Source organism: Mus caroli, unplaced genomic scaffold, assembly GCF_978045245.1.
Source record: "Mus caroli unplaced genomic scaffold, Mus_caroli_1 scaffold_20, whole genome shotgun sequence".
NCBI lineage: Eukaryota > Metazoa > Chordata > Mammalia > Rodentia > Muridae > Mus > Mus caroli.
Window position 1 is genome coordinate 51,827,586 of NW_028227275.1, and position 13,203 is coordinate 51,840,788.

General features: G+C 40.2%; 1 protein-coding gene across 1 annotated transcript; it reads left to right on the plus strand.

Moving 5' to 3' along the window:
- The first annotated feature begins 1,874 nt into the window (after positions 1-1,874).
- On the plus strand, positions 1,875-6,110 carry LOC110288294 (secretoglobin family 1D member 4-like). The gene is made up of 3 exons (XM_021154682.3): positions 1,875-2,165; positions 4,960-5,153; positions 5,983-6,110. Exons 1-3 carry the CDS (start codon positions 2,111-2,113, stop codon positions 6,055-6,057), a joined length of 324 nt encoding a protein of 107 aa, XP_021010341.1. The 5' UTR covers positions 1,875-2,110; the 3' UTR covers positions 6,058-6,110.
- Positions 6,111-13,203: the final 7,093 nt, after the last annotated feature.

Sequence of the window (13,203 nt, forward strand, 5' to 3'; positions counted from 1 at the left end):
CACTCTGAAACTACTGGATGCAAAAGGAAAGGATGACAGCACAAGACACAGGCAGAGGAAACTCACATGTGAGAGAGACCAGACAGTGTGGGGTGAGGTCAGTTAGCATATGTTGTATATATTTAAGAAGTTGCTAAAGAACAAGTTTAATGGCATCCTCATAGAGGCAAAGGGGAGGGAGGAGAGAGGTTGTGGAATTGGGGACTTGTGGAGGAATAACTGGGAAGGGGCATATAATTTAAATGTAGACAAATGGAATGATTAAGAAAAAAGAAAAGGAATAAAGAAATAAAATAAAGAATTTTATTATATTTTGTGCTCAGAGTTTATATAAAAAGTGTGATATATGGCTCATGGTTAATTTTAGCTAATAGCACATGTCTTAAAATGAAAATAAAAATAGTGGCATGACTGTACATTTTTTTTTTAAAATCCAAAACAAAGATATCAGCAATGAGACTAATCACTGGGAGGAGTTCAGGGCTCAAGACAGTTGCTACTCCCAAAGACAAGTAAGGCGGGGGATGTGCACACAGGAGAGTAGATAATGACAAGACAATATATTGTGTTTGAAAACCTAGGTCAGTTAGGGACAGGGGACACATTTCAGGAACAAGTAACAAGAAAAGAATAGTTGACTGACACACTAATGAGTTAAAATAAGAGAATAAGAGAATATCAGGTAGGTGAGTGCTCTGATTATAGACCATTGTGCTTCATGTGTGATTACTAATGACATTGTTCTTCCTATCAATCAGCAGAATGAGTTGCCAAGAACAAATGTGATTTCTCCAGAAAGTACACATGAGCCTTCCTTCATGGGTACTCAAGCTGGTTGTCGAAGGCTGGATCTTCAACCTCTAGACAAGTAAAGGCCTTTAAATAAACTAAGATACTGCATCCTTGATCAAGATGTGAAAAAGCTCTACTGAAAAATGATGATGATGTTTGAAAGTACATTCATGAAGGATACTGAACTTTTGTGGGTTTCATCTCTTTGTGTGTGTGTGTATGTGTGTGTGCTTGCATGTGCTCATGTGTGTTTGTTTGCACTTTTATGTGACTGTTTGATCAGAGAAATACTGACCCCTTAGAATGTTTTAGAAAAAAATTCCCTAACATGAAGCTTTGGAATGAAATAGCAATAAGCATTCTTAGTTCTCTAAATGCTTAGTAGAGCTCAGTAGGAAAGCCATTTCGTCCTGACCTTGTTATCCATGGTATGGGAATTTTCGTTACATTTATATTCCAATAACACAATGTAATCTGTTCAGATTTTTAAAATTCTTTATGAGCCCATCTTGGTAGAAAATTCATGCTCAGAAATGGCTCCTGCTTGTGTGTTATATTTCTTGTCATGAATTTGATCATGCCTAGGCCAACCCTTTGTGCTTTCTTTCTAGGGTATAGCAAGTAATGGCTCCCATTTCATGTCAGTTTCTTCCAGTCTTGTCCATTGTCTCTACATTAGTCTAAATGAGTATTTCTCTAGTGTGTTCTCAGTTTGGACTAACTGTGTCTTTGCTTTACTAGTGTTTTCTATGCTTTTTGCTCTATATTTTTTACTTCATGTGTTCAGTATTTCTTTCCTGAACTAATTTGGAGTCTATTTTGCTTTTTGCATTGAGATTTTTCTTTGGGATCTTCCTGATATTTTGAATAGTTCAGTGCTGAAGGTTGTATGAGTTTTGGCAGGGTCCAAGTGCAAAGCTCTCATTTTCAGGACAAATATTTGTAGGTTCAGTGTCCTGGAGAATGTCACCCTGTTGTCAGAAGCCACCCTGCCTGTTGAGAAGGAGAGAACTCAAGCACAATAATGAAAAGTTCAAAAGTAAACTGAACTATCACACTTGCTTCCTGGTAAAGGGGAAATTTTGCCTGAAGGAACATTGGTTTTCCCATGAGGCTATTCTTTTGGTCTCCAGCCCAAGGGTAGATGAGGAGGGGATTAGCTTTTGGTGATGCAGAAGGAGGGTCTAACCAGACTTTGTGACCTGCCTTGCCTAAGGGCAGAACCATAATCCTCACTATGTATAAATATCCCTGGCCCCATGGGCCCTGGTAGTCCATTTGCTCACTATTTGCTAAGTGTAAAAGCAAACTGAGCACCATGAGGCCAATCGTGTGTCTTTTTCTGATCGGTCTGGCTCTTCGTTGCTATGCAGGTAAGTAGTATTTATGATTAATGCAGCCATATCTCTTGGTACATTTGCCTCTTTGACCAGTTAGTATGTTCATGTGTAATAAGGTTGAGGTAAGGAAAAGACCAATAACCTAAAATTTCTCCCAACCTCTTTTCTTTTTCTTTCTCTCTCTTTTTTTCTTTCTTTCTTTCTTTCTTTCTTTCTTTCTTTCTTTCTTTCTTTCTTTCTTTCTTTCTTTCTTTCTTTCTTTCTTTCTTTCTTTCTTTCTTTCTTTCTTTCTTTCTTTCTTTCTTCCTTTCTTCTTCTTCTTTTTTTTTTGGTTTTTTTTTTTTTTTTTTTTTTTTTTTTTTTTTTTTTTTTGGTTTTTCGATACAGGGTTTCTGTGTGTAGCCCTGGTTGTCCTGGAACTCACTTTGTAGACCAGGCTGGCCCCAATCTCAGAAATCCGCTTGCCTATGCCTCTGCCTCCAGAGTGCTAGGATTAAAGGCGTGTGCCACCATGCCTGGCTCGTCTCCCAATCTCTTTTATTAACTTTCCAGAAAACAAAAAAATTCCAGATATATTCAACTAATTTTCAACTATCTAGGGAACTTGACTGTGTGGGCATGGACACAACTCAAACGACCATTATAAACAAAGGTCAGGAATTATTTTTTTAAAGGGTTTCTATTTGCTGTGTCATATTTTCCTTTATTGTATCTGGGAAGGTGACTTGAAAGAGCTTTCTGTTCCTAACTCTGTCAATGTACTCTGAGTCTGTGAGTAATACATTTCAACTATACTCTAAGAATATAGTTGAATGCCTGTGTCATCTTCTCAGTTTCCTGGTGGTCCTACCAAGAATTGTGATAGAAACAGTGTGGTAATTACCAGTAAGATGTATGCTTTTCTTAAATTCATGAATTTTTTCCACAAACAACCCATTTGCACGTAAACAGGACATTCCTACATATTCTTTAAAAAAAAAAAAAAACCAAAAACCAAAACTCCAAGTTTCACAGGCAGTTACTCTTTTTCCTTTCTTCATCTCCTCCTGTCTGCCTAGCAGCCCTTCATACTATATAGCCTACAACATTTCCCTATAGTCTGATGGATTTTGCTTAAAGCTCACATCAGACCCTGTTTTGGAATCTCCTAAGTATAATATTGACGTGTCTTTGGGAAAACTGTCTGGTGGCACATTTCTGTGATCCAAACTAGGTGATGTTAAACATAAGGAACTTGGGTCTAAGGTCATCCAAGGCCATCTATGGAGACTTGGTGTTTGTTGTTGTTATTTGTTTTAAGATTCTTGAGGGAAATGTGGAATCAATATTGGGAAAGTTGATTTCTGCAGTTCTACTCAGACATTTATCATAGATATTTAGAATCCATAAGGTAGGTGTCAGCCTCCCTAGAAGTGAATCTGATCATCACTGTGTAAAAGCAAAGCTTTTCTCAGATTCCAAGACCTGCGCTGGTGTTCAGCAAAACTGTTGATCTGTGGTACTTTAGCTTTTTACCTTGAACTGTACCTGATGCCATGACATGATTCTGTCATTTTTCTAAATGTCACCTATACATAAGCAGTCTTCTTACTTTACTTTTCCTGTCTTGTAAAATTATAATTCTAATATTTATGTAAAGTTGGATGATGCCAAGAGTCATTCTAAACTATCCAAGATTCCTAAAATATGCTACAGAAGATGTAGTCAAATCTCAAACTTAAAAAAAAAAATTATTTACTTACTATCGTGATTCAGGGATGCCCCTCCCCTCCCCTTTCTTCCTCTCCTCTCAGTTCACCCTTAGAAATGTTTCTGTCCATTACCTTCTCACCCCACCTTCTCCACAGAGAAGGGGAATCCCCCCTTGAGTATCATCCCACCCTGGGACATCCTGTTACAGTCCATCTAAGCACATCCTCTTCCACTGAGGCCCAACTATGTAGTCCAGTAAGGGGAGAGGGATCAAATGTCAGGCAACAAATTCAGACAGAGCCTGTATTTCAATTTTCAAAGAATTCACATGAGGGCCAAGCTGCAAATCTGCTACAAATGTGTAGGAGGCAAAGGTCCAGCCTGTGAGTGCTCTTTGGGTGGTGGTTAAGTGTCTGTGAGGCTCCATGAGCACAGGTTAGTTGACTCTGTAGGGTTTCTTGTAGAGTCCTTGATACCTCCAGTTCACTGTGTCCAACTCATTCAGAAGATTCCCCATCACTGTCTTTTGTTTGGCTGTGGATTTCTGCATCTGTTTCCATCTGTTTTTCAGAAGACAGTTGTAGTAGGCTTCTGACTGCAAGCATAGCAGAATATCATTGATAGGGTCAGAAACTGGCTCTTTTACATAGCATTTGTCTCAGGTTGGCCATTTCCTCATTTTCTGCTTCCACTTTATTCCTGAGCATGCTATAGACAGGACACATGTTCTGTTGAAGGTTTTATGTGGAGTTGTAGATGTGTACTAAGTTACAGAAGCAAAGAAATCTCACAATAATTTTCCTTCAGTCCCTTGCTTTGTAGTATTCAGAAAATCACACAGTCATAGTAGCTGGCTGCAGTATTTAGCATATTCTGTTAAATTTGCATCTCAAGTCTGCAGGTTCATGGAAAAATAATTAAAAATTAAAAGTAGGTGGGTGGCAATAGCTCATTCCTTTAATCCCAGCACTTTGTAGGCAGAAGCAGGCAGATCTCTGTGAGTTCAAGGCCAGCCTAGTCTACAGATGAGTTCAATAACAGACAGGTGTACACAGAGAAATCCTGTTTGGAAAACAAAACAAAACATGTAATTTTTATTAAATAAATTCTTTTTCTTTCTCCTTACATTTTCTAGCTAGTGACGGCGGCCTGGTCTGTAAACCCGTTTTGAAAGAAATGACGCTCTTCCTGCTAGGGAGTAAGGAAAGCCTGGAAGAAAACCTTAAGAGCTATGATCCACCCCAAGAGGCTATTGATGCAAAACTGTTGGTGAAGGACTGTGTAGACGAGATAAGCTATTTAGACCGACTTAAAATTGCAGGAGCAGTGGTATGTTTATTTTGCTTTACACTCTCACAAGGTCACAAATGAAGTTGACCTGAAGTTCTGTTGGGATGGGGCAAAACAGGATATCAATGATAGGGTGGTTAAGAAATACACTGCTGATATGAATTCAGTTTTAGACAGTGTCTCGGATTGGTACCTCCTTGTAGAGTTCTACTTGGGATGTGACACTATGTGACATCTTAACAAGGAAAAATAGGGCCCTAGAAAAGGAGGATTCAACTCTAACTCTAGTCTTGTTGGGGCCTTTGCAGAAGTTATTGTTTGTATAACAAATGGATATTATCTCTATTGAATATATGGGGAATGTTGGTAAATGAAAATCCCACAGATGAGAGGAAGGAGGCTGGAGACCACCTCCTTCAGGAAAAAGTACTGCCAGTCTGTATTTTTCTACCAAATTTGCTTGCCCTGTCAGGAGCCTGCAAACCTCCTGTTTCCAATACTTTTTATTCACTTATGTCCCGGGTCTCTTCTGGTTTTCCCATTAAAAGGAAAATAGAGGGCACAATTCTAAATCTTCAGAAGTTAAGCCATGCAGAGCCAGGACCCAATGTGCTCCCTTCTGATCATAGAGAGTTCTAGTGAGCTATTGAGTTTAGACACATTAGTGAATACACTCAGAGTTTATTTACTTGAATTTGGAAAGAGTTTCCACTAATATACATTATTTGATGTTATTTCCCTGAGCACACTTTGCATTTCCCCTCCTGTCTTTCTACAGTGCCCTCCATGGTTTCTTGGTTTGTTAACAATTATGTAGAGCTGCCTTGAGCCTCTTCAACTTTCTTCTTTGCTTTCTGTTTATTTCCAGGTAAAAATTTTAGGTGAATGTGGTATGAAAGCATGGCTGTCAAAATTTTCTCCTGGTACCCCACTGGCAAAGTAGATGATCTGATTTTCCCTGCTTAATGTGAAGGTTTCAACGTCTTGCACTAATAAATTTCATTCATTGCATATAACCATCTGTCTCTTGTTATCCTAAGTCTTGGGTCTTGCATAGACTGGGTTTTGATTATAAAAATTGCATTTTCAGTGATGGTAATAAGTTAAAAGATAACCTCTTTTAACTTGACTATCAAGCCTGAGGTTCAGGCATCAGGAACACTATGTTTGGTCAAGCACCATTTTTCATTGCCCTGTAGTAACTTTCTCATTTCTGTGGCCATAAACACAGATGATCAAATATGATAACAAACATTGGTATCTTCTGTGACCACTGTACTAAACTGTCTCATTGCTACCCCTGTTCAATGTGCCACTCATTGCCTAATTACTCCAAACTCAGTATCTTCCCATTTCAACCTATGGTACTACTTATGATAAGCCACATAGTCGGAAAGATAAGCCTTGGTTGTCATAAGCTTTCCTGAAGTAGATCCACTGAGCTCTCCATGAAGTGCAGTACTACTTCTCAGCAATTTAGACATGCAAGCTGGTATTATAATTAAAACTACATATTCATTTATTATTAAATGGATCTTCTTTGTATCTCTTTGAATATTTCTTGGTACCTTGTTCTGCTGATTGATGAAAAGAACAACATCATTAGTAATCACACACAAAGCACACAGGCAGATAATCAGAACACAAACCTTCCTGACATTCTCCCTTATTTTGTTGTTTTCATTCTTTTCAAAATTTATTTTTTCACTTTACAAATGTATAGATTTATAGATTTAATATTCACTTTACACATATTCATTCACTCATTCATTCATTCATTCATTCATTCATTCATTCATTCATTCATTCATTCATTATCTCTGCATCCGTAATCCTGTTTTAAAAGCCTGGCCTACAGAGAAACTTCCATTCATGGTGTTTGTCAGGGTTGTGCAGAGGGTAGTCCAAATGACTTCCAAGGTAATGTAGGCTACTGTTGGGCTTGGTTCACTCTCAGAGCCAGACTGAAGCTAACTTCCTATTACTGAAGACACTGTACACTTAGGACACAGGATTCAGATGATCCAAGCTTTCACTAAACTTGAAAGCCTACTCTGGCAGTCTATTACCATGAACTGAATGAGGGAGCCTGCATTGGACTGACATAGGCCATCTGCACTATGTAACAGTTGTGTAGGTTTTTCTTTGTTGGAGACTCTGAACATGGGAGCAGGGGCTGATTTTGACTTTGTGCTTGTCTTTGCAACACTTTCTTTCTACTGGGATGCCTCATTTTGTCTAAATAGAAGAGGATGTGCCTGCTTCAGCTTGTAATGGCATGGTTAGGTGATATTCATAAGAAACCTGTCCTTGAAGGAGTCAGAGAAGTACCCAGGGAGCTGAAGGGGACTGAAGCCCCATAGAAAGAACATCAATATGAACTAATCAGTACCCCCAGAGCTCCTTGGAACTATATCACCAATCAAAGAAGACACATGGTAGAACTTGTGGCTCCAGCTATATATGAAGCAGAGGATGTCCTAGTCGGTCATCATTGGGAGGAGAGGCCCTTGGTCTTGTGAATGCTCTATACCCCAGTATAGGGGAATGCCAGGACCAGGAATGGGAGTGGATGAATTGGGGAGCATGCAAATGGATAGGGGTTTTCAGAGGGGAAACGAGGAAATGGGACAACATTTGAAATGTAAATAAAGAAAATATCTAATAAATGTTTTTCATTAAAAAAAAAACGAAAATTAAAAAAAGAAAGAATCCTGTCCTTTCCTGAGGAGAAATGGACGCTGAGTGGATAGGATGTGTAGAGGGGCAGTCTGGAGTTGGGATCAGGAGGAGTAGAGGGAGGGACTATTGTCATGATGTAATACATACATACATACATATATGTGTATGTATAACTTTTTAACTTACTATTTATTCTTTGTTAGTTGAACATCATGTAGCAAAATCACCCACATCTCGCTATCCTCTTTTATCCACTATTTATACTTGCAACCTCTCCCACTAAATAAAAAACAGAGAAACACACAAAGACATAAACAAAAACAAAATAAAGCATAGAAAACATGTTATTGTGGAAGCTGTAGTGTGTCCCTGTGTATATCACAATATACCCTGCTGTCTACACATCTTTTTTATAAGTGTTCATTATAACACTTATATTACAAGTGTTCATTGTGATCAGAGTCACTGGTATGCCTCCAGGACTCTGGATTCTGAGATTCAATATTCATACAAACTGGAACTCCTCTGGATTTTTTGTTACCCTGTGTTTTGGAGAACCCAAAGCTTTGGATTAACAGGATCAGCTCTTCCACACCCCAATAGATCACAAATAATATAGATTTTGGAGTGGGCCAACTCAAGGACCTGGATCTGGGCCTGGGTGACAGCTGAGCTTGTCAACCTGCTGGCTCTCTCTTACTTCCAGAAGCAAGGTAAACTCTCCAACACTGTTCTAGCTAGGCCACCCAATGCCACAACTGACAAGAAGCCAGGTAGGCTCACCTGTACCCCACCTTCAGAGTCAGCTCCACTGTGTTGCCCAGTGGAGGAGGTGGGATCATTCCCAAGAGTTTCAGCCTGGTAGGAGCTGAGCTTGCTTTCCACTCTCATATACCCTTAGGGCTGGACAACTTGACTGTGCTCCCCAGGTGAGGTGTGAAACATAATTTTCTGCCACTGAGGCTTAGGTTAGCTCTCCTTTTTTATGACTTCTAGGATAACTCTCTAGACTTCTGTAGGAGGTAAGGGAAAAGTGGGGGATGGCATTATCCCTTATTCCCACTTCACTTAAAGGTAGACTTTCAAAAGAGATAAAAAAGAGTTGAGTGTATTTCCACAGTCCCTTCAAGGCACACTCCTCTGATGACATATGAGGTCCCACTTGGCTTCACATTTTGATGTTTCTACCATCTTCTAAGCAATCATTTGCACATTAAGTCTTTGGTTCATGTACCTTTCAATGAGACTTATAAAAAACACAAAACACTTATCTTTATTTTTTGTTATCATTTTTATGCTTCTTTCCAAATTCAGAACTTTATCATTTTATAAATTCTATCATTTCATTTTAATTCAGTATTTAATGCTCCTCTCTATCTCTGTACTCATCATTTTACTTTTGCTTTCAAAATTTCAGTTTTTGCTTTTCCCTTCCTTCACAATCACAAATTTCTTCATTGTGTGTCTTCTTGGATCATGTGTTTATGACACACGACTCAATGATAGATGCTTTAACTAGAGTAACTGTCATTCCTCTAAAAGGTCAATCTGGTATCATTTATTCCAGTAAATATATTTTCATTCTTAATTTAATTAATTAGTTAATTAATTAATTTACGGGTGGGAGTTAAACCCAAACTTTATTTTTATATACTGTTTTTTTCCTTTTTAATTTATTGTTTAATCTTTTTTTTTTTTTTACATTCCAGAATTTATCCCCCTTTGGGTCTACCCTCCAACTGTTCCACATCCCATACCTCCTCCTGTCCCACATCTCCCCTCCTACCCCACCAGACCTCCTCATTCCCTGGGGCCCAAAATCTCTTGAAGGTTACAGGTATCTTCTCTGAGTTCAGACCTGGTAGTCCTCTGCTGTATATGTGTTGGGGACCTCATATCAGCTGGTGTATGCTGCCTGGTTATTGACTCAGTGTCTGAGAGATCCCAGGGTTCCAGGTTAGTTAAGACTGCAGATCTTCCTATAGGGTTGCTGTCCTCCTCACCTTCTTTCATTTTTTTTCCCTAATTTACCAGGGGTCAGCAGCTTCTGTCCATTGGTTGGGAGTAAATATCGGCATTTGACTCTTTTAGCTGCTTGTTGGGTCTTGCAGAGAGCAGTCATGATAGGCTCCTGTTTGTAAGCACACCATTGCATCAGTAAAGGTGTTAGGCCTTGGGAATCCCTCTGAGCTGGATCTCAATTTGGACTTGTCACTGGACCTCCTTTTCCTCAGGCTCTTCTCCACTTTTTTTCCTGCAGTTCTTTCAGACAGGAACATTATGGGTCAGAATTTTTGACTGTTGGATGGCAACCCCATCCCTCCACTTGATGCTCTGTCTTTCTATTCAAGTGGGCTCTACAAGTTCTCTCTCCCCACTATAGAGAATTTCATGTAAGGTCACTTCCTTTGAGTCCTGAGAATCTCTTACCTACTAGGTCTCTGGTATGTTCTAGGGGATCCACACCTCCTATCTCCCAAGGTTGCTTGTTTCCATTCTTTCTGCTGGTCCTCAGGGCTTCAGTCTTGTCCCTCCATTCTGAATATCTTATTCCCCAAATGTTACCACCCTTTTTCTCCTGTCCAAGAGTACTTCATTTGCCCTCTCCCCTCCCCCTTCACCTCTGAGAGGGTGCCCCCCCCCACATTCCTCTTCCCTGAGGCATCAAGTCTTTACAGGATTACATATTCCCTCTTTCATTGAGGTCAGAAAAGTCAGGACTCTGTGACATATGTTTCTGGGACCACAGACCAGCCTGTGTATGCTCTTTGGTTGTTGTATTAATCTCTGGGAGTACCTAGGGGTCCAGGTTAATTGACACTCTTGGTCTTTATATGGCGTGTCCACCAGCTTTAGCTCCTTTAATCCTTCCCATAACTCTTCCATAGGGGTCCCCAACCTCAGTCCAATGTTTGGCTGTAAGTATCTGCATCTATTTAAGTCAGTTGAGAGTAGAGACTCTTATAGGACACCCATGCTAGACTCCTGTCTGGAGGTACAACATACCATCTGTAAAAGCATCAGGGTTTGGTGCCAGCCCATGCGATGAATCTCAAGTTGAACCAGCCACTGGCCAGCTTTTCCTTCAGTCTTTGCTCCAGTTTTGTCCCTGCTTTTCATTTAGGTAAAATTTCTGGATCAAAAATTGTGAAGGTTGGTTGGTGTCTCCATTCCTCTACTGGGTGCCATGTCTAACTACTGGAGGTTGTCCCTTCAGGTCCCCTCTCTCCACTGTTGGGGAATTTTAGATAAAGTTACTCCCATTGAATCCTGGGTACCTCTCACATTCCAGGTCTTGGGGAATTATGAGAGGTCCCACCCAGAGCAGCCACATATTTTCATACATTCTCCTTACCTTATAGATTTCACTCCTGTCTCCTCCTACACCTGATCTTGCCCCATATTTCCTCTGTCCCTTCCCTCTGCTCCCAAGATCTTTGCCTTCCTCTGCGTCCCATGATTATCTTGTTCTCCCTCCTAAGTGACATTGAAACACCCTCCCTTGTGCCTTCCTTCTTAATTTAAGGTCTTAAGGGTGTATCAAGGATACTGTATATTTTGGCTAATATAAACTTACCACTGAGTACATACCATGCATGTCTTTTCCTGTCTGTGTTGCCTCACTTATGATGAAATTTTCTAGTTCCATCCATTTGCTTGCAAAATTCCTGATGTCCTCATTTTTAATAGCTGAATAATGTTATTGTGTAATTGAACCACATTTTCTGTATCAATTATTCCACTCAAGGACATCAAGGTTGCTTCCAGTTCCTGTCTATTATGAATAAGGCTGCTATGAACATAGTGTAGTATGTGTCCTTATGGTATGGTGGAGCATCTTTGGGTATATGCCCAGGAGCTGAATAGCTGGATCTTCAGATAGAACTTTTTCTAGCTTTCTGAGGAACTACCAGATTAATTTCCAGAGGGGTTGTACCAGTTGGCAATCCCACCAGGAGTAGAGGAGTGTTCCCTTGTCTCCATATCCTCCCTAGCATGTCCTGTTACTTTGGTCTTTGATCTTAGCCGTTCTGATTGGTATAAGGTGGAATTTCATGGTTGTTTTGATTTGAATTGCCCTGATTACTAAGGATGTTGAATATTTCATTAAGTGTTTCTAGACCATTTGAGATTGCTCTGTTGAGAATTCTCTGTTTAGCTCTATACACTTTCTTCTTCTTTTTCTTTTTCTTCTTTCTTTCCTTCTTTTTCTTCTTTCTTTTCTTCTTCTTCTTCTTCTTCTTCTTCTTCTTCTTCTTCTTCTTCTTCTTCTTCTTCTTCTTCTTCTTCTTCTTCTTCTTCTTCTTCTTCTTCTTCTTCTTCTCATTCTCCCCCCTCTCTCTCCCCATCTTCCTCCTCATCTTTCTCATCCTCCTCCTTCTTTTTTCTTTCTATTATTATTTTAATTTTTTTACAGTCCAGTCATTACCAACCTCCCACAGTTCCCCATCCCATTCCTCCCCTTTTCTCTTTCCAATAGGATAATTCCCTGCTCCCCCAACCAGGCCTCCCCACTTCCTCGGGCCCTAAGTCTCTTGATGGTTAAGCACATCTTCTCTCACTGAAAACAGATCAGGCAGTCTTTCGCTGTATGTGTGTTGGGGGCTTCAGACCAGTTGTATGCTGCCTGGTTAGAGGCTCAGTTCCTAAGAGATCTCAGGGGTGTGGATTATTTGAGAATGCTAGTCTTCCCATGGGGTCACACACCTCCTCAGCTTCTTCTAGCTTTTCCCTGATTCAATCACAGGGATTCCCGACTTCAATTCATTGCTTGTGTGTCTATCAGCTTCTTGCTTGACCTCTTTGAGGACAGCTATACTAGGCTTCTGTCTATAAGAACACAGTGGCATCAGTAATAGTGTCAGGGCTTGGAGCCTCCCCTTGAGCTGAAACCCATTTTGGGCCAGTCACTGGAACTCTTTTTCCTCAGTCTCGTCCCCATTTTTGTTCTTGCAGTTCTTTTAGACAGGAAGAATTCTGGGTCAGTTTGTGACTGTGGTATGGCAACCCCATCCCTCCACTTGATGCCCTGCCTTTCTACTGCAGGTAGACTCTACAAGTTCTGTCTCCCCACTCTTGTGCATTTCATCTAAGGTGCCTTGAGTCTTGAGAGTCTCCTATCCCCAAGGTCTCTGGTACATTTTAGATCATTTCTCTCCACCTTCCAAGGTTGTATATTTTCATTCATTCTGCTGGCTCTCAGGTATTCTCTCCTGCCTTTTCCCCAATACCTGTTCTAGTTCCCCTTTTCCTCTCCCTCCTGCCTCACACCCAGTTACCCCCTGTGTCTCTTGTGACTGCGTTCTTTTCCTTCCCAAGTGGGATTGAAGTATCCTCACTTGGGCCCTTCGGCTTGTTATCTTTTTTGAGGTCTGTTGATTGTATCCTAGGTACTCTGTAATTTCTG

What these genes read in the sequence shown, in the direction of transcription:
- LOC110288294 (XM_021154682.3), top strand. Translation starts at nt 2,111, where the DNA reads ATGAGGCCAATCGTGTGTCTTTTTCTGATCGGTCTGGCTCTTCGTTGC. An exon ending in GGCTCTTCGTTGCTATGCAG is followed by an intron (nt 2,166 to 4,959) that starts GTAAGTAGTATT and finishes TACATTTTCTAG; the next exon opens with CTAGTGACGGCGGCCTGGTC. An exon ending in TTAAAATTGCAGGAGCAGTG is followed by an intron (nt 5,154 to 5,982) that starts GTATGTTTATTT and finishes GTTTATTTCCAG; the next exon opens with GTAAAAATTTTAGGTGAATG.